We start from the raw sequence: 25,486 nt of genomic DNA, 5'->3' as shown, positions 1-25,486 counted from the left end.
AGACCAATGATACAAGTGTATCATTAATCAATGGATTATGATTCATCTAATTCTGAGCACATGAGGTGCATTAAAAATTAAAAAGCAGGTCTTCCTCTCTGGTCCCCCAGGTACTCTGTTCCCCTCCCTAAAGGCAACTACTGTTACCACTCTCTGTGTTTCTTTCAGGAAGAAACTACTTTACCTATTCTATTGAGTAACCTGTGTTTTCACTCAACAGCAGTTCACGGACAACCTACCACATCAATAGATTCCCAATAGCATTTTAATGGCTGTATAATTTTCCACTATTTAGAAGCCCATATTTTATTTTTTTTAATTTATTTTATTTATTTATTTATTTTTGACTGTGTTGGGTCTTTGTTGCTGCGCATGGGCTTTCTCTAGTTGCGGTGAGTGGGGGCTACTCTTCACTGGGATGCGCAGGCTTCCCATTGCAGTGGCTTCCCTTCTTGCGGAGCACGGGCTCTAGGCGCACAGGCTTCAGTAGTTGTGGCTTGTGGGCTCTAGAGCACAGGCTCAGTAGTTGTGGCACATGGGCTTAGTTGCATGTGGGATCTTCCCGGGCCAGGGCTCAAACCCGTGTGCCCTGCATTGGCAGGCGGATTCTTAACCACTGTGCCACCAGGGGAGCCCTAGATGCCTATATTTTATTAAACTAATTCCCTTTTTGATGGACCTGGGTTTTTTTCCCCCAGTGTTTTTTCTCATAAACAATGTTATGAGGAACTCCTTTATATACACGCCTTTGATGAATTGTATGGAGAGGTCTTTAGGATAAATTTCTCCAAGTAGAGTTACTGAGTCAAAGATTATGTGCATATTTCAGGGTTTTGAGCCATATATTGTGCCCACCAGCAAGGAGAGAGGGGACTGTCTTTGAGAAGTCTGGCAGCTGGCCTGGTGCTGTGAGGTCTTTTGTTACTAAAGCTACCCCAGAGGTTATTCAGCAGCAAAGCACTGTTAACCATTCCCAGGACCTCCCTGTGGGACAGCAGGAAATGGGGTGGCTCCTCGGGCAGAGGAGAACAACAAGTCTTTATCAAAATGCTATTCACCAAGAACGCGTTATTAGCACAGATCTTAGTCTTGCATTTGGGCAACTCCCTGCAGACGCGTGGAACTATGTCTCCTGAGGGAAGATGAGCAGGAGTTCAGGGTGTGCCGGGCTTCTTAGCATCGGACCCCACTTCTGTTCACTAAATTATACAAGTAATAGTGTGCAATGGGGAAGAGTTGGCAGTAGAGCCAGATGGCCTGGATTAAAACCCTTGTTACTCTGCTTCCTAGCTGCGTGACTTAGTTTGCCCTTCCATAAAATGGGGCTAATGAGGGACTTCCCCTGGTGGTACAGTGGTTAAGAATCCACCTGCCAATGCAAGGGACATGTGTTCAATCCCTGGTCCGGGAAGATCCCACATGCCACGGAGCAACTAAGTCCGTGTGCCACAACTACTGAGCCTGTGTTCTAGAGTCTGCGTGCCACAACTACTGAGCCCACGTGCCACAACAACTGAAGCCCGCGCGCCTAGAGCCCGTGCTCCACAACAAGAGAAGCCACCACAATGAGAAGCCCGTGCACCACAACAAAGAGTAGCCCCCGTTTGCCGCAACTAGAGAAAAAGCCCGCGCGCAGCAACGAAGACCCAACGCAGCCAAAAATAAATATATTAAAAAATAAAAAAAATTTTTTTAATGGGGCTAATGCTACTTAGCTCCTGTTTTTTGGGCACATAAATGAGTTAGCATACATAAAGTGCTCAAAACACACTTGGCACGTTGAAAGTGCTCTATAATCATGAACTGGGCTAGATTCACAGCCCCTGCCCTCAAGGCATCCTCAGACTGGTGGGGGACATGGAAGCATTTACAATTCAGGGCGATGAGTACATTAAGGCAGCTGCTAAGGAAACTCATAGGAGGGATGCCAAATTTGGAAGGCTTCCTGGAAGAAGTGGCATCAGGGCAGGAACCAAGTCACTTGTAGGCTAAAGGAGAGGCAAAGCGGCCAGCCAGGAACTCCCTTTACTGGAAAGGTGAAGGTGGGATTCAGAGAAGGTTTTCAGTCTTGGATTTCAATTCAGCAACTTCTCAGCACCAGCCTGGGTCCCAGGTACTGTGCTCAGTGCCAGGGGTGAGTGTGGGCTGGAGATAATTAGGCAGAGGCCCTCAGTAAGCTTACGATCTAACTGGGGAGAGGAACATGAAGTCTAGCCTAAGAGCTAGACTCCGATGAAATCTACTAGAGGAAGGAACACAATGTCAAGGGAGTAACTAATTCTGAGGCTCCAGGATTGTGACAGGCTTTGCAGAGGAAATGCTTGTAAGAACTGATCAGATTTGGGGAGGGATGGGGAAGAAGTAAGGCACCCCCCATAGGGGGAAGAAGCACAAGCGAAGGTGAGGCAACAGGAGAGCCTGTGTCCTAAAAAAGATACAGCGTGGATTGTGGGACCTGGATCAAGGGAGAGGTGAGGGGTGGGCAGGAAATAGGCTGTAAATGTCAGCTGAGACCAGGGCCTGGAAGGCGTCACATGACATGCTACTTGGACTTCACCTAGTAGGTCATGGGAACGGAACAGAAGTGTTTAAGCAGAGAAGTGACATGATGAGATCTGAAGGGTTACTCTGGCACAGACGGGGGAGGAGTCTTGGAAGGCAGCACAGCTCGAGGGCCACTGTAACTGTCTAAGCGACAGATCCGGTGGGCACGGAGGGCAGGCACGGGTGGAACGTTTGTAAGCAGCCCTCTGAAACACTTGAAATCCAAACCCTGAACTTATTCCCTGGTGGCTCATGAGTCGAGATGTCTAATATCCCTGGAAAAATAAAACTGCTCCTGACGCCAGCCAGCAGGAGCAAAAGCAACCCGATACGCTTGTTGATTAAGATGAGGGAAACTTTCCCCCCTTTATTAAGGGTCAACCGAATTATTAGGGAAAATAGAGTGACATACTAAAGTGAAATGACTTGATTTTATTGTTTTTTTCCTTCATGGAAACAATACATGAGATCATCATTTAAAATTATTTCTCAAGGATGGTAAAGTGTAATCCACCAAAACCAACCTTGACTTCATTTCCATAGAGACATAGAGAAGGAGGGAGAAGAGGGACAGAAGGGTGGGGAGATCTCAGGAGGAGAGGGAATGTGGCCAAGTGGAGCAGCGGGGCCAGGGGCGGAGGGAGGAGGATGATGGCACAGAAGGGAGGCTAATGCGCTAGGCCTGGAGGTGGAGTGTGTATGAACCTTGGAATCAGAGGCCCAGCCAAGTTTCCCACCTTTCTTAGCCCTGATTTCCTTACTTGTCAAATGGGGGTCATAATGTCCTTGTCATATGGCACAATGAATGTTATTAGATCTGTATATTAAAAGGATCCCACTGCCCTGGCCACCTGACTGGAGTGGGATAAAAGAAAGTACTCTGCAGACTACCTGGCTTTTAAGAGTTTTCTTAAGAAAGTTTTTTCTGTGTGTTTTTTTTTTTGTTGTTGTTGTTGTTTTTGCTGCACTGCATGGCTTGCGGGATCTTAGTTCCCCGACCAGGGATTGAACCTGGGCCCACGGCAGTGAAAGCGCCAAGTCCTAACCACTGGACCACCAGGGAATTCCCAAGAAAGTTCTTAAGATGAGGGGCTGATGATGATGGTAGCTTTACTTACTATCATTTCCTTTTGGAGTTCTCATTGGCCCCATGTTATTCACAGCAGTTAGGCTGCTCTTGTTTAAAACCTCTCTCATGGGGTCATCCAGGATGGGGTGCCCTCAGAGCTTCAGGACTGGTTGGTCCAGTGGCACCCCACTTCCTCCATCCCCAGCCTTCTCACCGCTGGGCCTTCCAGGGGTAGACAGCCTGACTTGTTCCTCTTAACTCCCCGCCGCCCACAAGTGCCTGGCAGCTCATGAAATGACACACACAGGGGCCCTGAAGCTCTCTCCTTCATGCCCTGTGCTCAGGCCTCACCCCTCAGCTTTTACTTCTATCCAGTAAACCACCCCAAGGGAGGAAATGAGGAATGTGAAGTAAATGATGTGGGTTCCCTTCGTGATATGGTGCCACCACTTCTCCTCTTCCTTCCTCTCTAGCTGACGGCAACTTCCCTCTCCCATCTCTAGTAGGAAGGAGAACAGACACTGTGAAGCTGGCACCAATGCCCCTCCCTCCCAGGGTCACCTGGCCTGTGTGCAGCCTGGAACCCTCTCCAGAACCCCACACCTGTAGAACCCTACTACACCTGAACATCTCCACTTACATGTCCAATAGGCACCTCAAAGTGCTCAAAAATACAGGCAAGTTCAGAACCAAACGCATCATTGCCCTTCTCCAACCTGCTCCTCTTCCTGTCTTCATTTCAGAAAATGGCACCATTATCAACCCAGTCAACCCATTATCAACCTAATCTAGTGCTTAGATGAAGACACCTTGCAACCCTGCCCACCACTCTGTAAATAGTACCTCCATTAACTCTGCTCAGTTAATCTTTTGAGTTTGCCTGTTTCTTGCCAGCATCCTGGCTGATACATCTGGTCTCCCCTTTTACTCCTTCTCCCTCTCTAATCCGTTCTCCACACAGCAGCCCGAGGGCTCTGCCTCCCTCCCTCATTCCTTCTTTTCATTTTTCAAGTCTAACTTTTGAGATGGGTAAGGCATTCACCTAGTTCAAAAATTACAGGACACAGAAAAGGTATAAAGTACAAGTGTCCCTCTCATTCCTGTTAGCCATCCGCCTAATGAATTCCCAGGCCTCTCCCCGCGGTTAACGCAGTTTCTTTTGTATTCTTCTAGAGCCATGCGGTCCAATACGGTGGCTACAAGCCACATGTGGCTATTAGATTTAAATCTAATCATTAAGTTAAATTAAAAATTCTGTTCCTTGGTCACTCAAGCCGTATTTCAAGTGCCATGTGTGGCCAGTGGCTACCATGTTGGTCAGCAGAAATACAGAACATTTCCACCATCAGAGAAAATTCTATTGGACAAGGCTGTTCGAGTTTCTCTCCGCACATTTAAGTAAAAAATTCATATAGTCTCATTTTCCTCCTCTTCCTTTTACACAAGAAGTAGCACATGTTCCGCATTGTTCTCCAACTTGTTTTTTCACTTGACAAGATACCTTAAGGATTTTCCACATCTGTGCAAAAAGAGCTGTCTTGTTGGTTTTCAGTTGTGGAATATTCCATGCTGTGAATGTGGCAGAGTTTATTTAAGCAGCCACCACTGATGGACTAAGGGTTATTACCAACCTTTTGCTCTCACAGTCAACGCAACACGTGAATGGCCTTGTCCATCTGGAATTTTGCATGTATGCAAGTGTCTATAAAGAACACACTCGTGAATTATCATTCTAGAGCACCGATTTGGTCATGCCTCTCCCCTGCTGAGCACACACTGCTCCTCCTGATCTCCTTCTCCAGCCCACGGCAAACTCCTATGCAGCCTCAGGTCTCAGCTTGGATGTCACCTCTTCTGGGAAGCCCTCCCCGACTCCGCATCAGGTCAGACTAGGATCACCTGCTCTGTAATATGCCTGGTTATTCCTGCTTTCCTCCCTCAGTCTGGAGCTTTATAAGGGGAGGCTTGGGGCTGTCTTGTTTTTCCATGTATCCCCAGGGCCTGGCAACTCAGTAGGGGCTCAATAAATATTTGCTGAATGATGAGGTGGGCACCAAGTTCCAGCAGTGGTTCTTTCCAGCACTTTGTGGGCTCCCACACCAAGGAGCTGGTGAGGAGAACCCCCAGCAAGCAGCTGATTCAGATGGGGAAACTGAGGCACAGAGGTGGCAGCCTTTGGATCAGCCCCCTTGACTCCAACCTCTCCTTTTTTTAGCCCACCTTATAGTTAATAACAACATAATAACAGTAGTAATATTACCTGCAAGGTTATATTTATTGAGTATTTCTATGTGCTAAGTGCTGCTCTAAGTGTGTTACATGCATTAACTTATTTGATCGTTGCAGCAACTCTGTGAGGCATGTACTCCCATTATTATGCCCATCTTATGGGTAGAGGAACTGAGGGCTTGTGTCACAAATGGCAGAGAATGACTTGAACCCAGGCAGTGGGGCTTCAGAGCCCACACTCTTATGCACTCTGCTGAGCTATAGACCATTCTTGGCAGCTTCTCCCTTTTCCAAAGCTCACTGTGGCTCCTCACTGACTCAAGCCCAGAGCTGCTTCTCTTGTCATCCCAATCCCCCCACCCTGCCACCCTGGGTCCCATCCCTCCCAGCTTGACTTAGTTTATTTTCTACTTCATTGGCTTCCCCCTGGAACAAGATCCTGAGACTGGAGCCAGACTGGGCTCTTCTATCCACTTGGGCCTATAGCTACCTTCTGGGCTCAGTTTTCTCATCTGTACAACAGGTCAATGGCAAGGGAAAGCATGGTACTCTCCTTTCTTTTAGCCCCTTATCCAACTTCTATACATCTTTTAAGGACAACTCAAAGGGCTTCCTCCTTCAGGAAGTCTTCCCAGATTTCTCTAGCCCCTAAAGTTCCCTCCCACTCTTCCCTGAAGGCAACTTTTAAGACTCAGATTAGCACTTAATTCTTCTTTTATTGTCTGGATTGTAAATTGTCCCCCCACTTCCTCCCCACCAAAGAAAGTGATACTCTTTGAAAGAACATATAAGACTAAAAGTAGAGATTCAGTCTTTGAAGTACCACCTTCATTGTTATTGGCATACCTGAGTCCCACCTTCACTAACCTTTACTTAACATTGTTTCTTTAAATGGACTCACTATCTAAAACATAAAGAAATTTATTTTAAGTGAAAAACTAACAGTATTGTAAATGAAAAACCAGCATCACTTGCCGTAACTAAAGTAAAAATAAATACAATGATGACAGAAGAGTGTCATTAATTTCTAGGCTCTCCTTCTCTGGTTAAGAGAGAGAACTGTAAGGGTTAAAGTCATTAAAGATCTGCTAAGCACAAGAAAAGGGGGACTCTTCCCTTGACGCAAGCAGGATTGAAAGAAAAGTGAAAATGGAACAACTCTGTCTATGTGATTCAGGATCACGTAAGACTTTAATACCTTGCTCCCCATCACCTCACACCATTCCACATCCACCACAGGCCCGAAGCCCACACTCTGGGAGAGCAATGACTTGATCAGAACAGACGAGAACCAGCTTCATCTCCCATCTCTGCCCCTCTCTAGCCTCCGTTTGGCTTCTCTGTAAGATGGCATGAGCATGACCACTCCAGGACTGATGCAGGGTTAGATGAGATGTCACAAGTGGCATTCCTGGATTCTCTCAGCTCTGCTGCTAACCGTCTGGGCATGGCCATGGGTGACTTACCCTGCCTCCCTGGGCCTGACTTTCCTCATCTCCAAAAGGTAAATTATAGGGGAATTCCCCGGTGGTCCAGTGGTTAAGCCTCCACGCTTCCACTGTAGGGGGCACAGATTCGATCCCTGGTCGGGGAGCTCAGATCCCACAGGTCACATGGCACAGCCCCTCCCCCCCAAAAAAAGAGGGAATTTATAAAACCTGCCTTGAGGGTCATAAAGCATGTTTATTAAACAAACATTTATTGAATGCCTACTATGTTCCAGGCACTATTCCATGGGATAGGGATGTAGCAGTGAAGGAAAGAAACAAAAACCCCTGCCCTCGTGGAGCTTATATTTAAATGGGGGGCAGGGGACAAATAGATAAAATATACAGTATAGTATGGTGAGAAGTAATAAATGCTATGGAAAAATAAGGCATGGTGGGTGGGGGCAGTGTTGCAGTTCTGAAGTGGGACAGAATCTCTGACAAGTGGACATTTGGGTGATGCCTGAAGGAGGTGAGGAGCCATGAGGTCCCCAGGGGAACAGCAGGCCAGCCAGAGGGCACAGCGAATGCAAAGGCCTCGAGGTGGGAAGCAGCCTGCATGATTCCCAGAAGAGCAGGAGGCTGACGTGGCCAGAACCACGGTGGGACTGAGGTAAGAGCAGTGGGAGGCGAGGTCCCAGGGGCAACGGCGTCAGATCCTGCAGGGCCCTGTGGGACATTTTAAAACTCTGGTTTTGATTTGGAGTGAAACTTTAGCGTATTGTCTTACACATGGTTAAGTGCATAATTCACAGAAGCTCTAAAGGTAGTAATTCCCATACTTACTTAGCACCGTCTCCTCAGAAGTCCTCGGTTGTCAGGTTCCAGGGTGACAAGAGACCTGCCCTTCCCTGCCCTATTGGCTGACCCTGGTTTACTGGAAGGCAGGGACAGGAATGGATGGAACCCAGCCCAAGCATTCCTGACCCACCCATCCCCTCTCAGATTGCTCTCCAGGCCCTGTCACACCCCTGCCGCTTGCTGGGCAGTGGGCACAGGAATGCTGAGGCAGCTGAGGGCTGGGCTCCACCCTTAACTTGGAGAAGGCCTAATAACAAGCAACAAGAACAGTAATGATGGCAGCTACCACTTATTGCACCCTAACTGCCAGTCAGACAAAGCACTGAGTGCTTTTCACATGTCACCTCCCAGTGGCCTCTTTTCACCCCTTTGAGAGAGGTGTGGTCCTGAGGGAAGGGAGGCTGTGGGTCACACCCACCTCTGTGACCTCTAGGGGCTGCACTCTTCACCAGGGCTCTGTGCCCGCAGACTTGGGGCTCCTTTCTGACAGGCTCCCCACTCAGTCCGGGGACCCCCCGAGAGAGAAGAATCTTGTAACTCTTGCCTGCCAGCTCTGCAGCTGTCCGCAGGCCTGGACAGGTCCAGGCAGCCCCCTCAGTGGCTGAGAAGGGAGCAGAGGAGGAATCAGGTTTCTCCAGCTCCTGGATGGAGGCGAGATTGCTGAATCAGGCCTTTTCCCAGGGCTTCTGTAACGAGGCCTTGTTGTGAACTCAGCCTCCAGGCCGGCTGTGGAGGTGGCAGCCCAGGACTGGGCACCTGGGCCTCACCCCATACCTGTCCAACCTCATCTCCCACTGCACTTTTGCTCTCTCCCGCTGCTCCGCAGCCTCCCTGCTGAATCCGTCTGAAATCCCCGCAGCACTCCGGCCTCAGGGCCTTTGCACATATAATTTTTACTAGACACACCTGCATCCTCGCTCCCCAGTACCCTCCAGTCTTTGCTCAAATGCTCCCTTCTCAGTGAGAAATGGAATAGTTCCTGTCATATCAATAAACAAAGGATGTCACAGTCATCAACGACTGCAGTCCTCCAATAAGACCTGGTGAGCCCTGAGGAAACTCAGGAAGTGAAAACACAAGATACTGGCCCCAGATGGTTGAGGTGCATATCAAAGGAATGATTTCAGTGAGCCCAGACTCTTGCATCTTCCCATACATAGAAAAGCACTAAATTCCTTAACTTGAGGTATCTGGTTTTCTTTAATTAACTATAATCTTCTGATGCTCCCGACTACCTGCCCTTTGTTGCAAAATATCCTGGCTCCTCCCCTCGCCTCCTCGAGCAGTTTCTCAGAGCTATCTGAAACACTGTCTCCTGGGCTGCAGTCCTCATTTTGCCCCAAATAAAACTTAACTTGCTGGGGGGCTTCCCTGGTGGCACAGTGGTTAAGAATCCGCCTGCCAATGTAGTGGACACAGGTTCGAGCCCTGGTCCGGGAAGATCCCACATGCCATGGAGCAACTAAGCCCGTATGTCACAACTACTCAGCCTGCGCTCTAGAGCTCGCGTGCCACAACTACTGAAGCCCGCACACGTAGAGCCCATCCTCCACAACAAGAGAAGCCGCTGCAACAAGAAGCCTGTGCACCGCAATGAATAGCCCCCGCTCACCACAACTAGAGAAAGCCCACGTGCAGCAAGGAAGACCCAACACAGCCAAAAATAAATAAATAACACATAAATAAATTTATTAAAAAAAAACCCTTAACTCGCAACTCTCACGTTGCACATAATTTTAAAGTCAACATCAGCAAGGCCTTTCCTGACTACAAGAGCTGAACCCTCACCCCAACCCCTTACTTCCTATGCCCCATCCCAGCTTCTTCTTCCTCTATAGCCTCACCTTTCACTGTATCATCCATATTACTGAGTCATCTTGTTTATCGTCTGTCTCCCACTGAATGTCAGCAGGATCGCCCTTAGACTGGACAGGAAGGGCCTTCGCCCTGTACGTTAGAAGGCTCTGCTCTGGCCCTCCCGCCCCTCCTATGGAGCTAAGGAGCTGTGACTGCTAGAACCTGTGCCCCCCACCCTGCCCTCTAGACCATTCCCTGCATAAATTGTCCCAGGCCTTCCCCAGGTCTGTCCTGAGGGCAGCCAGCACAGCCCAGGTGTGTACTCCTAGGCCCAAGGGGTGGTCAGTGGAAAGCTATTTGTGTAGGTCGGTGGACAGAGCTTGGACGGGTGGTCTGGGGAGTACATACACACACACACATGTGCACAAGGACCCTCATGGTGTAGTATGGAGCCTGGGGTAGGTAGAGTAGTAGACTGACCACCGCTCCTGGGCTGGGGTCTAACTCTGCCCGTGCAGCTGCATTCTGCCCAGTACTCTAGGTGTCTGGGAATCCAGATTAAAACCTGGCCTTCCAGATAGCCACGAAGACATCCTTGTCTATGTAGGAAGATAGGATATCTTTTATTTAACAGTTTTTGACCTAGACTCACATGGTAGGTGGGCCCTACACACATTTTTTTTCCCGGAGCCCCCCATATATTAGGGCTGGGATTTTTAAGTTTTCTGCATTTCTGTATCCCCTGCAACCTAGAACAGTGCCTGGCATAGAACGCATACTCAATAAACAGTTGTTAAATTAAGGAATAAAGAAGTCCTGGGGTGATGCCCCACATGCCCCAGATGCAGTTGGAAATGCTGTGGCTTTTGTGTGTCAGGACCTTAGAGTCTCAGGGTCAGGTGGGGCCAGCTCTGCCGTGGAGGGGGCTAGGCCATACCTGAAGAGCCTCCTCCACTGCCTGCCTGCCCCATGTTCCCAATGTAGCTGGAGTTTTTTCCTACTGGTAAAAAGAGCGCATACTGGGGAATTAAGGAGACCTGGACCCCAAAACTGTCTCCGTCACTTGTGTGAAGGGCACGGCCACATGTGTGGCCGCATGTGTGAAGGGCACGGCCAGTCACCACCGCCGCCACTATCACCATCACCATCACCATCACAGCGTCCAAGGCAGTTCCCGCCGCAGGGCAGCCAGTGTGGCTGTTCCACCCTCAGCTTCCCTAGCCCTCAGCGGCCAGGCTGGGAGGCGCGGGCCATGCTGTGGTTCGAGTGGATGGTGCCCTCTGCTGGGTGCAGAGGGGAAGGGCCTTCGGGGAAGCCACAGCCACCCTAACCACTGACGTCCCTTTCTGCAGTCGGGAACGCTAAGGGTAGGAAGGGCTGTTTCCGCCCAAGCTGTGAGTGTGGAGATAAAGGAGCAGCACCCAACGCTGTCAGTCTGTTAGCCACCACCACGCAGTGATAAGAACAACACTTAGGCAGCGCTCCTGTGCCAAGCGCCATTCTAAGCACTTCACAGATACTAACTCATTTACTCCTCCACCTTCCAGGTGAAGAAAGCGAGGCACAGAAAGGTTAAGTGATTAGCCTAAGGCATCGTGCCTGGAGGTGCTGGGATTTGAACCTGTGCCCAGAACCACGCCTCCTGGGTGGATTATTTTCGTGGGAGGTGGGAGGTAGGCTCTGCCTTTAGCCAGAAGGAGTGGAGCCCCCAGTGAGTCTGGAACTGGACACAAAGGGTGTGAGCTGCCCAAGGGGCTTCCCAGGGTGACTGCCCCCACCCTTTCAATGGCAGGACCGGTGCCCGGCTGACCTCAGGGCCCCCCCTTACTGGCCATTCCTCAGCATTTCCCTACCTGGGTCTTCTTGCTGCATCCCTGTGTGGGCCTGTGGTTAAGGAAAGTCCATGTCTGGCATAGGAAGCCAGGAATTTGAGGCCTCAGCTACTTGCCAACCTTCAGGGGATGAAATCCATCCCCTCAGGCCCCTTCAGGGACTGGCAAAGCCCACCTGGTGAGATGGCTCCTATCTTCAGCCTTTTGGGGAGGAAAAAAAAGATTGTCAGGTCAGCCACCAGGGAAAAGGCATGGTGAGAAGTGAGGCTTGGGTTCTGCCCATCTCTGCCCCGCTGGAGTGATCTTGGGGAGTCCCTGCTTTTGGAACCTCTATCTTTTCCAATCTGAAAAATGACAGGGGTAGATTGGGGGCAATTTTCAAAATGCTCTGCATTTGGGTTCTTAAGGAGAAACACTGGGAGGATGAGGCCAAAGGCAGGTCTCTGGGCACCCTGACCCCTTCTTCCCACAGCTTTACTTCAATTATTTTCTTTGTTGGACTTGGGTTCTGCAACTTTGGCTTTAAGTCTGGGGGAAAATCATTTAATAGAATGAGCCTGAGGGGTCCTTTCAGCACCAACCCATCTGAACCCTCCACTTAGAATTAGGCAGCCTCGATCACAACCAGGACCACAGGCCCCCTCACCCCTCCCCAGTTGTTGGAGGGCTGGCTTTTTTCTTTTTCGGCTACACGCAGGATCTTAGTTCCCCAACCGGGGAGCGAACCCACAGCCCCTGTAGCGGAAGCGCGGAGTCTTAACCACTGGACCGCCAGGGAAGTCCTTGAAGGCTGGCTTTGAAGCATCTGAAGAGATGGATGCTCCAGGGAATTTATTTTATCATTGTTAAGGGCGAAAAACTACAAGTACTAATGTCCATGGATGGTAGTAAGATTACATACATGCCAGCACATCCAAACTAGATGTGATGGAGACGATAAGGCAATCCTTCTGCGTCCTGTTATGAAAAGATATAATGCAAAATGTGTATGTAATGCATAGGGGGGGAAAGATTGGAAGGATGCATGTTCAACTGTTAGACCTCAAAATGTGAAAGATTCACATTCAGGGTAGGCAAAGCAAACATGCAGGTGGTCCCCATTGGTATGGCGGGCCACACTGGTTATTTACAGTCAGCACTCACTCAGTGGTTAGCACTGGAGACCTACCAGCTGCAAATAGTTTGACTTATTATTATAGGCCCTAAAGACCAGAGTCCATCTTTCAGATGAGACGCAGGTCCCGGGCGAGTGACATAGCATGCGTCCGCAGGTCCCGAGTGAGAGAGTGACATAACATCCATCCCCGTCACACAGCCCAGGCTCGTTCCTTCCAAATCACTCAGAGGCTGGTGGCGGGTTCCATCACCAAGGGAATCCAGATCCACCCGCAGAGACGAGGCTTGGCTAGGAAAGGCTGCTTTTGCTCCTCCGCTCCCTCCAAAAATCTCAGGGGAGGAAGGCCAGCCTGGACAGTGGCTCCTTGGTTTTATTATTAGTCTCAGCTGAAGATAGGGTTTCAGGCTTTATTCAGGCTTCTCAGAGAGGCATTTAAGATAAGGGGCAGCAGGTGTTTGCTGGCTGAGACACCTAATCCTCCCCGCACAACCTTAGCAGCAGTAGCAGCAGGGCCCTGGTAGAGGGGAAGCTGAGGCTGCGGGAGCCAGATGCTGCAGCTTGAGGGAGAGGCAGGAGGTGCTGTGACCGTGGGCTCAGGTGCTACGGACCAAGGAGCTTTCTTAGCAGACTCAGTTCCCTTTAAACTTCCCCATCCAGGGCCTGAGGCTTCAGGACACCCACGGCCTCACACTTCAGAGCCTTGGTCTTAAACTCACAGGTGCATCAGAATCACCTGGAAGGCTTGTTAGACAAGATTGCAGGGTCCTGCTTGCAGAGTTTCTGATTCGGCAGGCGATGCCGACGCTGCTGGCCCAGGAACCGCACTTGGAGTACCATTGCTTTAAAGAATCAGTCACTCCTGCAGGAAGGACACATTGATTTCAACTTCAGCGACATTTTCAGCTTCACTTCGGACTCTTTTCTTCTGGTTCATTGCAAAGACAAATTTAAAACTTCGCTTTAACAAAGACACACATGGAATCCCTGCTGCCTCTTCATCCTTATTCCTGCATCTGTGCCCTGGTGTTGTCAGGAATGTTCCAATTTCATTGACATCCTGGGTGAGTTCTCTAATTTTCTGTCTGGCTTGATTTTGATGATGATCCGGCTTCATTTAAAAAAACACAATGAGGCCATTCTTTAAAGGAGGAAGATCCCCTCAGAGGGTGACTGTGACGATTTGTTTAGAGGAAGTAATTGAAATTAAGGGCTGTTTGGGTCTAAAAAGTACTGAATAAATGGTAGCTGTTACCAATCAACACAGATAGTGCTTACCATGTGCCAGATGTTAATTCACTTAATCTCCATAAAAACTCCCCATTTTATACATGAAAAATCTGAGGCAGGTAGAGGTTAAGGGACTTGCTGGGAAGAAGTGGAGCCAAATTCTCCCCAATCCCTGCCTTTCGACACAGAGCCCACAGAACAGGAGAGGAAATCTTCACGTACTGCACCATGTATGTGTGCAGCCACTGGTCCAGAAAAGACATCGCCTGCAGCCCTGGTGCCGCTAAGCCCAAGGGTAAGCAAGTTAACGGTTCTCACACAGAGTTAGCAGTTCTGAATCTGTAGGGAGGACAGCAGAAGGTTTGCCCCTACCTGGGCCTGTCAACAGATCCTGAGCTTCCTCTACCATCAGGAGGAAGCTGGGGGGAAGCCCTCAGGGCTAAAAGCATTTTCTCCCCCTTGCACAACTCTCAAAGTTCTCGAAAACCACTGAATTATACACTTTAAATGGGTAAATGATATGGTGTGTGAATTATACGTCAATAAACTGCTACAAAAAAAAAAGTTCACTCCCCTGGCACCTCTGGGAAAAGTTCCTTTAATAAAAAAGTTCTAGTACATTTACAGCATTGTCATCACCCTTCCTCTACACCACTCGATAGGGAAAGTAAAAAATAAAGGACCACCTAAACACGCTCGGTATAAAAACGCAGTAATCCATTCAAACAGGAGGCCTCGGGGCCCAGACATCAGAGAGAAATTCAATGCATGAGGGCACATGAGCCAGGCAGCTCTGGCCTGGGCTTCTGGAGGACCCCAGGGGCGGCTGAGGACCTGGTTCTAACTTTTTGAAAATATCATTAAAAAAAAAAAAAATCCAGATTGCAATAAGAGGCCTCTTTCTAAGGAGGAGGGTCCATTCCGGAGAGAACGTCAACATGGGGGAGTCAGAGTCGGTCCAGGCCCGGTACACAGGGCTGAGCATCTTACGGCAGGGGAGAGACTCCCGGAAATTCGGCAGCCCTGGCCGAGGCTAAGAGGTTTTCACTGTTGAAATCAAACTGCCAGGGTCCCTCCATGCTGAAAGGCTTAGAAACCTGCCCCTTTAACATCATGCCTCTTCCCTCCAAGTTGCTAAGGCTACTTCTCAACAAGCTTCGAAGTCCCTGGCCGAGGTGGGGACGGAGACCCCTTGGAGATGCAGCTGCGGGCCTGGTGTTTAGGCCCCTGGCGCTGCAGGCAAGGAGGCCTAGTCGTCTTGGCCCCCGCCATACATGTCTGCCAGCTTCTTGAAGCGGCTGCCCCATTCATTCAGATAGTCGTAGTCTTGGTCCTGGTCGGAAGCAGAGGAGGTGAGCGAACTCAGGGAGGCGGCATCGGAGCCACTGCCCTCATAGTCGAACACCAACAGGGAGTCATAGGGTGGGGCCGTGGGGTCCGTGTTGGCCGCCTTCAGGTTCTGGGAGACAGAGAGCAGGGGGTTAGGAGCTGCGGGATCAGACACCTGGCAGCTGTGAGAGCCCCGGCAAGTTAACTGAGCCTGCATTTCTCCATCTGCGAAGCCAGCTCTCCCCTCCTTTAAGGTTTTGAAGGTTGAAAATGAAATAATGCACATAAGTCCTCAGCACAGGGCCCAGCCTGGAGCGAGCGCTCAGTGTGACAGGCCAGCAGTTCAGGGTGGGGGCTCTGAAATCAGACTGCACACACGATGTGTAAACTTCACCTCTCCGTGCCATTCTTCCCCCCTCATCTCTAAAATGGGAAGACTTCTTATAGTTTTAGAGGAATAAATGAATATACGTAAATATAAAAGCACTTATTAGCATAGTACCTGGCATATAGTGGAACACTATTTCCTCATTTGTGAAATGAGGAAGACAACAGGATTCCTACTCTGCGGAGTTGATGCAGGCAGGCATTAACTGAGACAGTATCTGCAAACTGTCCAACACAGATATTCCGGAAACTGTCTTCATCTAACTGGAGGGAAAATCTCCTGGTTATTTGGCTCCAAGGCAAAGTTGCCCTGAGCAACTTTCCCCAGCAACTTTTGTTTTTGCCCAGGATTCTCAAATATGCTCAGGCTAAAGGACAGAGTCTGACCACCAGGCTATTTCTAGAAAGCAAGAAAGGTAAGAAGGGTTCAAGCCAACGTGAGGTATCCTGACCACCCATTGAGCTCTGTGCCCACTGCTGCTTCCTTGAACTCCCCAAATCCATCCATCCTCCCCTCCTTCCTTCTTTCCTCCCTCCCCTCCCATCTCTTCCTCCTCCTTCCCTCCCTCGTATTAAAGACCACCTTTGACTGACTGCTATCAAGGTACCAGGCTGTGCTAGGCTCATATCACTCATCTTCTGTGTACCTAGGTTGTGGTTCTCACAACCCTGGCTATATATCTGATTTCTCTGGGGAACTAAAAAAACATCAGAGCCTAAAAAAAATGAATGTCTGGGTCCCAGGCACTGATATTTTTCAAAATTCTTCAGATAAATCAAATATGTGACCAGAATTCAGAATATCAGAGACACTTAGCTATTAGCAACAGTAGCTATCATTACCTAATACATGTTAGGTACCAGGCCAGCGGTTCCCAAACTTAAATTATCTGGGAATCTTTAAAAGAATTCTGAAGCTCCAGTCACATCCAGATCAACTGAATCACAGTCTCAGGAGGGTGAGTCAGAGGCATCCGTTTTTGATGTTCCCTGTGCTAGCACGGTTCCAAGTGATCGTGCATCCAATCCCTAAAGCACCCTACGACAGAGGACACCAACTCTGCTCCAGATTGGAATCACCTGAGATCTTTAAAAATTCAAATCCAGGGAGTCTGGCTACAGAGTTTTCTCCGGACAACCACTACATTTGCTGAATAAAGACATAATTCCTAACCTATTCTTAACCACTCTGAAACTTAGGGTTTTATGGAGGAGGAACAGAAACTCAGAAGTTACTCAAATATGCCAGAGGTCACACAGCAGGTTGGAGGTAGAGTCAGGATTTGAACCCAGAGCCAAGACTCCAAGCCCGTCTGTGCTCGCGCTGCTGATGCTTGAATAAAGGGCTGCCCTAGGATGGCCCCCCATGCCTCACCTCGATGATGAAGTTGCCAATTTCATCTGGGTTGGCTGGCCGTGGACGGTATGTGGGTGTGGGGATGAAGGCTGGCGCCACATCGTTGCGGAGAACCAACTCAGGCCGGGCCTCCAGGCCCCGGTGGAGTTGGGTGATGTCATAGTCCTTCATGAAAGGGGAAGGTCATGGGATGGAGAAGGACCCTTCCACTCCCCCCGTTTACATTTCACCCTAGTTCTGTACCATTTGGATGTTCTGGTTCATGGGTAGGTCTTAGAAGACAGATAATGTCAGAGATCTCTGAAAGCCCTAGTTTCCAAACCCCCTCCTCCCCAGTTAAGCACAGGTTCAAGGTCAACGTGGCTGGGGCCAAAGAGACTAGAGCCATGGACCAGACACCCTTTCAGAAGACGGATGCTTCAGACCAGGGTCTGGTTGATGCAGCTGACATGGTTAATTGGTTGACCCAACCATCCCTGCCAGTGGCTGTGGGGGCCATCCACCTCCCGACCCCCAGACCCCCCAGTGCCCCACCTGGTCCTCCTCGCCACCCCCCTCTTCGCCGTAGTAGAAGACGTTGTCACGGGTGTCATCTTCTGGGAGCAGAAGGGGCTCCTTGATCTTCCGTTTCTTTCTCACCAAAAACAGGAGCACCAGCAGGAGGACTGCAAGAGATGGGGAGTGTGAATATTCACCCCCCAGCAACCACACGGCTGGCCAGGACCCACAAACCCCCAGAGCCCCATCTAATTCTAGACCCCTCTACTCAGTAGCCAGAGCTTAACACACTTCAGTGGCCCCCTTGCACCTAGGAAAATCCCTGACTCCCATCAAGCCTACAGGACTGGCCCCTGCCTGTCTCCAAGCCTCCCTGCCACCCAAGTCTAGTCACATTGGCCTCCTCGGGGTTCCTCAAATATACCCAGCAGTCTCCCACTTCACCTGGAACACTCTCTATGCCTATGCATGGCTCTCACCCTTGAGCTCTCAGCTTAAAATCACCTCCTCCTACTGGCATTCTGACTTCATTCCCCCACCTGTAATTCTGTATCATTTTACTGTCAGTCTTCCCATATTGGTGGTACTGGTCCTTAAGGAAACCCTCCTTTGTGGGAATGGGAATCTCCCAGCAGATGTTACTTTTCAACATGACTCTTTTTAAGTCACTAGGTGTCCTCTAATAACCATAGACTTTAAGTTAAAAGCAAGACAGTGTGGGCTTCCCTGGTGGTGCAGTGGTTGAGGGTCTGCCTGCTGATGCAGGGGACATGGGTTCATGCCCCGGTCCGGGAAGATCCCACATGCTGCAGAACGGCTGGGCCCACAAGCCATGGCCACTGGGCCTGTGCGTCTGGAGCCTACGCTCCGCAACGGGAGAGGCCACAGCAGTGAGAGGCCCGCGTACCACAAAAAAAAAAAAAAAAAAAGCAAGACAGTGCAACTTTGATATAACACAGTAATGTGAACTTAGGTGTAAATGCTATTTTGGAATTTTAAGAGAGGGACTAGGTTTTAGTAATATGGTTTGAAAGGCTGACAGTCTATTTGGACACAGTGGGGACTGGCCAGCTAGTGCCTAGTTGCTCGCCTTACCCCCAGTTAATCCCATATGAGGAGGGTACCCCCTGGCCCTCTCTATGGCTGTTTAATGTAAGAGGATAGAGCCACTGTTTAGCTTTATCCCTTTTTTTGCCTGCCGGTGGAACCACTGTCTCCCTCTGGCCAGACAAAACTGACCTAGCCTTCTTTGGGAGCCCATGGGTTCTCAGGATGCACACCCTCTGTGGACTAGACTATGACTCCTCCCTCACCTTTTCCTCCCCCCTGGGTCTGAGGAAAGGCAGGAGGCAAACCAGACTTCTCACCTGCACCCAAAGCTTATATATCCAGCTGCCTACTGATACCTCCATTTGGACTCTTCCCACGGTCCTTCCCAAACTGGTTAATGGAAGCTCCATGTTTCTACTTGTTCAGGACTTGGAATCATAGATGGCTCTTTTCCTCATACCACATATGAATCTGAATAGATTCTACCTTGAAACGTGACCACCTCTCACTCTGCCACCCTGGGTCTAAGTCACAACTACCATCTCGCCCCTAGATTATGGCAGTAGCTCCATATGGCAATCTGTCCCCACCCTTGGGGCCCTCTACAGTCTGTTCAGTAGGAATCCTATAAAATTCAAGTCAAATCACATTGCTCCTGTGCTCCAAACCCGATGACTTCCCATTTCAACCAGAGTGCTTACAATAACCTACAAGGCCCAACACAAGGCTCCGTCACACCCATCACTTCCCTGACCCCCTCTCATCTCATCTCTTACTCTTCTCCCTCTTGCTTTTTCCATCCCAGTCATTGCTGTTTCCACACACAAAGCACAGAGCTGCCTCAGGGCCTTTGCACTTGATGTTCCCTAGGGATCTGCGTGATTTGCTTGCTCACCTCTTTCAGGTCTTTACTCAAATATCCCCTTCTCTGTAAGGCTACTTCTTGCCCACCCTACTTAAAATGGCAGACCCCCTTCCCCGACTTTTTTTTAATCCATAGCAACACCTATTTCTCTGCCAGAGTATTTGTCGTCTGCTCGCTGCACTGGAAAGTAAGCTCCATGAAGGCAGGGACTGGTCTGTTTTGTTAAGTGTTGTACCCTCAGCGCCTAACAGTGCTTGCTACACAGTATGATGACTAATTAAAGCTTGCTCTTGTATTCACATGTGATTGAATGCGTGTTTTCTGTGTAAGGACAATTCAGAGAGTGAAAAAAGCAAATGTGATAGGTTCTACCTTTAGAGCAAAGAAATTCGTTTTTAACTAAACATTTCTGCTCACTAGACCAATGGCTCTCAAGCTCTAACATGCATCAGAATCCCCTGAAGGGCTTGTTAAAACACAGATTACCGGGTCTTACCCCTAAGCTTCTGAATCAGTAGGTCAGGAGTGGGCCAGAGAATTAGCCTTTCTAACAAATTCCTGGTGATGCTAACGCTGTTGGTTGGAGACCACGACTTCAGAACCACCGCTCTAGCCACTAGATGATCTGACAGCAGGGTCAAGTCTGCTCCCCAATGTATCCCCAAAGCCTGGCACCTTCCAGAACCTCCATAAACATCTATGGATTGAATGACGCTCCAGGAATTAAGAGTTTAAGGAACAGTTGCACAATGTTGGTGGCCCCTTAGTCCGTGAAGTTCAGGGTAGAATCAGGTCTTCTAACTATCCTGTCCTCAGAAGGGGAAGGGTGCCGGCACTCACACAGCAGAGCCAGGACAGCACCCAGGATGGGGAGGAGGAAACTCCCCTTCCAGCGTTCAGGGCAGGTCTCCACGTGGCCATGGCAGTCGCACACGGTGGCCCTGATCACTGTCAGCTGTTCCTTGTTGCCGTGGTCGGACAGAGAAAGGTGCACGTCGTATGTGTCTTGCTTCAGGAACTTCTTCAGGGACAAGGCCACTGTGTCTCCTGGAGTGGACAGATAATTATTCATCTCAGGAGACCACAAATGGTGGGAACCGAGCACACCATGACGGAGGTTTGAGGAGTCAGCCTCTGCATCTGGGCAACAGGAAGCAATATCCCCAAAGCACATTATACCAAGTGTTAAAAACTGATATTCGGCCAAAGCCAAATTTACCACTGTGGAAAGGATTATTTGGATAGAAGAATAAATTCATCACTTTATTTAAAATAAATCAATAATCACAGCATTTTTTAAATACGATGTTTTTAAAAAGTCATGGCATGTAGAGCCAATAATTTCTCAGTACCATTAGCTGCTAGATTATTCCTTGCCGCAAAACAAACATTGTTCTTCCTAAATGATAGCTAACCCAATCTTTTAATAGTTACATTAACTGGCCACCTGTTTTCCTATTTGAAAGTTCACTACCATTTATTATTGCAGCATTTTGCTCTTGCAGTAGTAAATATAATGTTTACACCTCAACCGTATGATAGAATTTCAGTATCTGAAACACGGATATTCTGAGTGAGCATCAATTATTAATAAATCCAAATGCATAGGACTTGGTGATGTAACTGATGTTGTTAAGCAGATCAGAGAGGGTGCTAACCTGTGTTATCCCAGCATTAGTGACTGCACACAAGTTCAGAGATGCCGGCAGTGAGGCTGCAATGGGCACTGTGCTAACCAGCCTTCAAAGGCCCGGGGCGGGCAGCAGGCAGCCACAGAGCAGAAGCCAAGCCTCAGTGCGGCCTGCACGATGGGTACCACTCTGGGGAGGGTGTGCAGCAGTCCTGGAGTGGGGAGGGGGGCTGTGTTTGTGGGTGAGAAATATAGGGTCAGAGGCCTCTCTGAAGAAAGGCCTTCTGTTTAGACCCAAGTTTCTCAAACTTGGCCAACATGGGGTATTTCACCCAAACATCCCTCCTGCTATCCTGTTCCCACGCTGGAGGGCTGAGTTCTCAGCTGATGATGGTGCTGGTGGCAGTGTCAGTGACTAAACTGACACTTGCTATGTGCCAAGCCCAACTCTGATATCCACCCCAACTTTAAGAGGCAGGTTCTGTTATCCTCATTTTACAAATGCAGACATTGAAGCTTAGGGAGGTCAAGTAAGCAGCCCAAGGTCACACAGGTGTAGAGTCTGGATTAACTCCTCTGACAAAAAAACACAGTCAGACAGAACAGCTAAGTCAAAACCAAGAACCGGGTATCAATGCTAGTATCAGGTGTTGGCACCACTGAGCTTTGGGCCTAATGCTCACACTTGACAGAGTCAGATCTGTGATTGTTTGGGAAACAGTGGTGGTGAAGATGGCCACTGACATCTACCGAGCACTGATATACCAGACAAGATGCCTTTCAGGCACTCATTTAATCTTCACAGTGATTGTATGGAGGTAGGTACTATCATGGCAGCATTCTACAAGTAGGGAAACTGCAGAACAGTGAGGTTCAGTCACTTGTCCACAGTCACGAACCTCGTAAATGGAAGGGCTGGATCTTGAACCAAGGCATTCTGGCTCCAGAGTCTACGCTCTGTAAACGATACAGTCAGGGCGGGGGAAAATTGGCTTCCAGGCCACAAGGTGGTGACAGGAGACCAATTTGGGTTCCCTCAAGGACAGGTGCTGGATAGACATCCCCAAATCACAGGAATCATAAAAATGAGATAAGATGTGTGTTTGAAGCAGGTCTCCCCAGTCCTTTCTGGGCGGGGCTCAGCAGCAGTAACAGGTGCCAGGCATTTCGTTACTTCAGGGCAGAACCTGAATGTTCTGGCTCCCCATTCCCCTCCTGGGGGACTCTACTCCAAGAGGAAGAGGAAGATGCTTCAAACCAGAGTGAGCAGGGTTTCTCCAGGGGCCTTACTGGCACTTGGGCCTGGATGCATCTTTCTCACACACCTGGGTCCTTGCCCACTTGATGCCAGCAAGTCCTTTTCTCCAGTCCTGTGACAACTGAAAAACCACTCAAGGCTGAGGAGCTCCAGGGGGATGGGAAAGAGGAAGGACAGGGAGGTGGCTGGGAGCAAGGATGTGGGGGTGAGGGACCCCAGCTTCAATTTCTGCTCCACTGCTTATCCACACTGTGCCCTTGGGCACACTATTTAACCTCTCTGAGCCTCATTCTCATCTGTAAATAGGGATAAAAATACTGATCACAGAGGATGGTAGAAATATTAAATATGGAAAAGTACAGAAAGCATCTTGCATATCGCCAGGGTTTGATAAATGGTAAGCTGCAAAGCATCCTGGTATGGCAGACTGCCTGCATTCCAATCCTGGGGCCGTCATTTTCTAACCATAATGCCCTTGGCAATATATTTAAGCTTCTGTAAGCCTTGGTTTCCCCATCTGTAAAACGGGTGCACATGCATGTATGTGTGAGATATCAGTACCTTCTTTACAGGGTTGTTGTGAGGTTTAAGTAGCCGAATCTACTTAAAGCACACATAGCACACAGCAAGCATGCTCAGACATGTTAGCTGTTATCACCGTGCTGGAGTTCTGACTCCCTCATTATGTGAGAGTGAGAAAGGCACATCCCATGTCTCTGGGCCTGTTTTTCCAATTGTACAGGCAGGTGGTTGAGCTAGAACGGTCTTTAAGGGCTCCTGTGGAATTCCAAAGGCTTACACTAAGTTAATAAGCAGCATTTAACTGACATTCTTGAGGAGACTGGTAATTCGGTGACCCACAAGACACTGGGGCGAGAAGGTGTGTCGGGTCTCGGTAGGGGGCAGACACCCATCTGCCACCACCACTCAGTTACCTTTCTCATTGACCTCTGCCGTCCAGTAGATGTCCGAGTCGTGTGTGAGCTGGGCCCGGAAAGGGGAGGTGTGGGGGGACAGGTCCTTGTCTGTGATGTTCAGCACCTGAGGCAAAGGGCTTTGGTTGCAGATGGTGATCTGACGGGGCTCAGGGACGGGGCCATGGTCATTGACATCCATCAGTGTTAGCAGGAGGGTCCCCGTGCCAGTGGTGGGAGGGCTCCCTGTTTGTAATCACACACATGATCTCTTTTCAGCATGTGCCCTTGGTTGGGTTGATGAATCAATGCTAAGCTCCCCCAGGACCTACCTAATCAGCCTCAGGAGGGTCCTATTTACTGTCTAACTGTAACCTTTCAAGAGCCTCTGAACACTAGCTTCATTATAGATCAAACCAGTGATGACAAATGCATGGCAAACATACCATCATTCTCATTTTGTGTCCATGGCAGACATTACTAACTGATCACAACGCAGCTGCAGTCACTTCATCCAGACAGCCACTACCAATCTATTACAAAGAGAAACCTATTGGCCACCTCAGGGTTGATGCAGTGTTTGCTGATCAGCTTCAGGGAAGTTTTGCTTCCCAGCCCTGCAGTAACCTCTCGCCTGCCTCCAGGCCTTGGTTCAGTATGTGTCAAATAGAGATGGTAATTACATCATCACCCCCAATCCTGTCATGGTGTGACATCACTAATCAATCATGACACTTTCCAGGCAGCCCTTTTCAATCACTCATAAGGGGAAACCAACAGGCCAATTCAGGGCTCAGTGAACCACAAACTTAAGCTGAAAGGAGTCTTCAGGATACTTCCTGACTCCTGGGTCTTAGGGAACTGGAAACCAGCCAACCCTAGGACCACCCTTTAAAAGACCCCTCTGAGAGACCCCTTTGACCTCCCAGCTAGGATTGCTGACACCGCTTCCCCACACCACACTCTGTCTGTGGAGGGGACATGCGGTGTCCTTGGCTCCAAAGGTGCTCATGTGGAGGGGCTGGGAGGAAGCTCTCACCATCATCCGTGGCCAAGACCATGACTTCGTAGATGTTGGTCCTCACAAACTGCTCATCCTCACGGTCCAAGACCCCTGCAGCAGTGACCTGCCCACTGTCTGGGTCCATTGCTAGCCACCCTGCTGGGTCTCTCAGGATGTGGTAGCTGGAGCAGAAAAGTTGAGAAGAATCACACTCAGAATACTTAAGAGTTCTGGAGTCATCAATCAAAGCCTCCTCATGCCAGCTGGCTGAGGGTTTCATAGGACTCAGGGCTCCTAAGCAGGATTACGTGGAAAATGAATCTCACCCCCAAATGGGAGCCTGAGCAGAAGGTGGGGTCCCAGCAGGGACACATGAGAGGGAGCAGGAATACCTGTCCCCTGGACTTCAGCCACGTGGAGGGTAGGAAGGGAAGGCCCTGTACAGTGGTGACGTTCAAAATATTTAATAGTCTTTATGGCAATTAGAACAAATTCTGGCTATAATAAACAACCCATCCAATAGTACCCATGCATTTAGCTGAATTTAAGCCCAGCTCCTATGTACCTGATCTTCTGACTCCCGTTGTCGGGGTCCCGCGCGGTATAGGTGCAGACAGGCTCGCCGATGGAGATGCCCTCCTGGACCTCGATGACTTTGGAGGGTGGGACGAACACGGGCGGCTCATTCACATCCTCCACGTGGACCACTATGGTGGCCGTGGAGGTTGGGAGCTTCACCACAAAGGGAGCCTCGTTGATCACTTCAACGTACAGGGTGTGCTGGTTTTTGGCCTCGAAATCCAAGCCCTGGGACAGAACAGGAAGGAGGACCTGAGCCACCATTTTGTGAGGAGGCCCCATGCAGTGCTGTGATGCCAGAAGGGCCCACAATGGGGGGCTGGATGCTCCCACCAGCAACAATACTGCCCCTTCCCTACCCCATAGAGCCTCCTGCATTTCCTGAGTGGACATCCAGTGGGGTCTCTCAGACCACCACCCCAAAGGCAACTAGAGTAGTAAGCCATAAGCCTAGAACTGGTTCCCTATGGGGTGATGACACCCCCTAGGGGGTGTCGTAGAAACTTGGAGGAG

At 49.5% G+C, this 25,486-nt stretch overlaps 2 protein-coding genes across 7 annotated transcripts in view; both read right to left on the bottom strand.

The window, feature by feature from the left end:
- Nucleotides 1-14,555, bottom strand: part of CDH1 (cadherin 1) — a 107,434-nt gene extending 92,879 nt beyond the window's left edge. Inside the window, exons 1-2 of one of the 3 annotated variants that reach the window (XM_032612457.1) lie at nt 12,661-14,555; nt 11,781-11,960 (exon numbers count right to left, since the gene is read on the bottom strand). The gene's annotated coding sequence lies outside the window, so the exon portion shown is untranslated. Of the gene's footprint in view, nt 1-11,780 lie in introns of all 3 variants that reach the window. The other 2 variants (XM_032612458.1, XM_032612456.1) reach the window with 2 other exon arrangements.
- Nucleotides 14,556-14,683: 128 nt separating this feature from the next.
- The window catches only part of CDH3 (cadherin 3), a 98,205-nt gene continuing 87,402 nt past the window's right edge, over nt 14,684-25,486 (bottom strand). For 2 of the 4 annotated variants that reach the window (XM_032612460.1, XM_032612462.1), the window contains 7 exons: nt 24,960-25,201; nt 24,431-24,576; nt 23,413-23,637; nt 20,430-20,636; nt 17,711-17,841; nt 17,195-17,341; nt 14,686-15,562 (listed from right to left, as the gene is read on the bottom strand). In XM_032612460.1, the coding sequence (XP_032468351.1) occupies nt 15,353-15,562; nt 17,195-17,341; nt 17,711-17,841; nt 20,430-20,636; nt 23,413-23,637; nt 24,431-24,576; nt 24,960-25,201 (1,308 nt within the window). In that variant the 3' untranslated portion in view covers nt 14,686-15,352. Of the gene's footprint in view, nt 15,563-17,194; nt 17,342-17,710; nt 17,842-20,429; nt 20,637-23,412; nt 23,638-24,430; nt 24,577-24,959; nt 25,202-25,486 lie in introns of all 4 variants that reach the window. The other 2 variants (XM_032612459.1, XM_032612461.1) reach the window with 2 other exon arrangements.

The sequence above is a fragment of the Phocoena sinus genome, chromosome 19 (assembly GCF_008692025.1).
Source record: "Phocoena sinus isolate mPhoSin1 chromosome 19, mPhoSin1.pri, whole genome shotgun sequence".
Lineage (NCBI taxonomy): Eukaryota > Metazoa > Chordata > Mammalia > Artiodactyla > Phocoenidae > Phocoena > Phocoena sinus.
The sequence above is the reverse complement of the archived record's forward strand: the minus strand, read 5'-3'. Positions and strand labels throughout refer to the sequence as shown.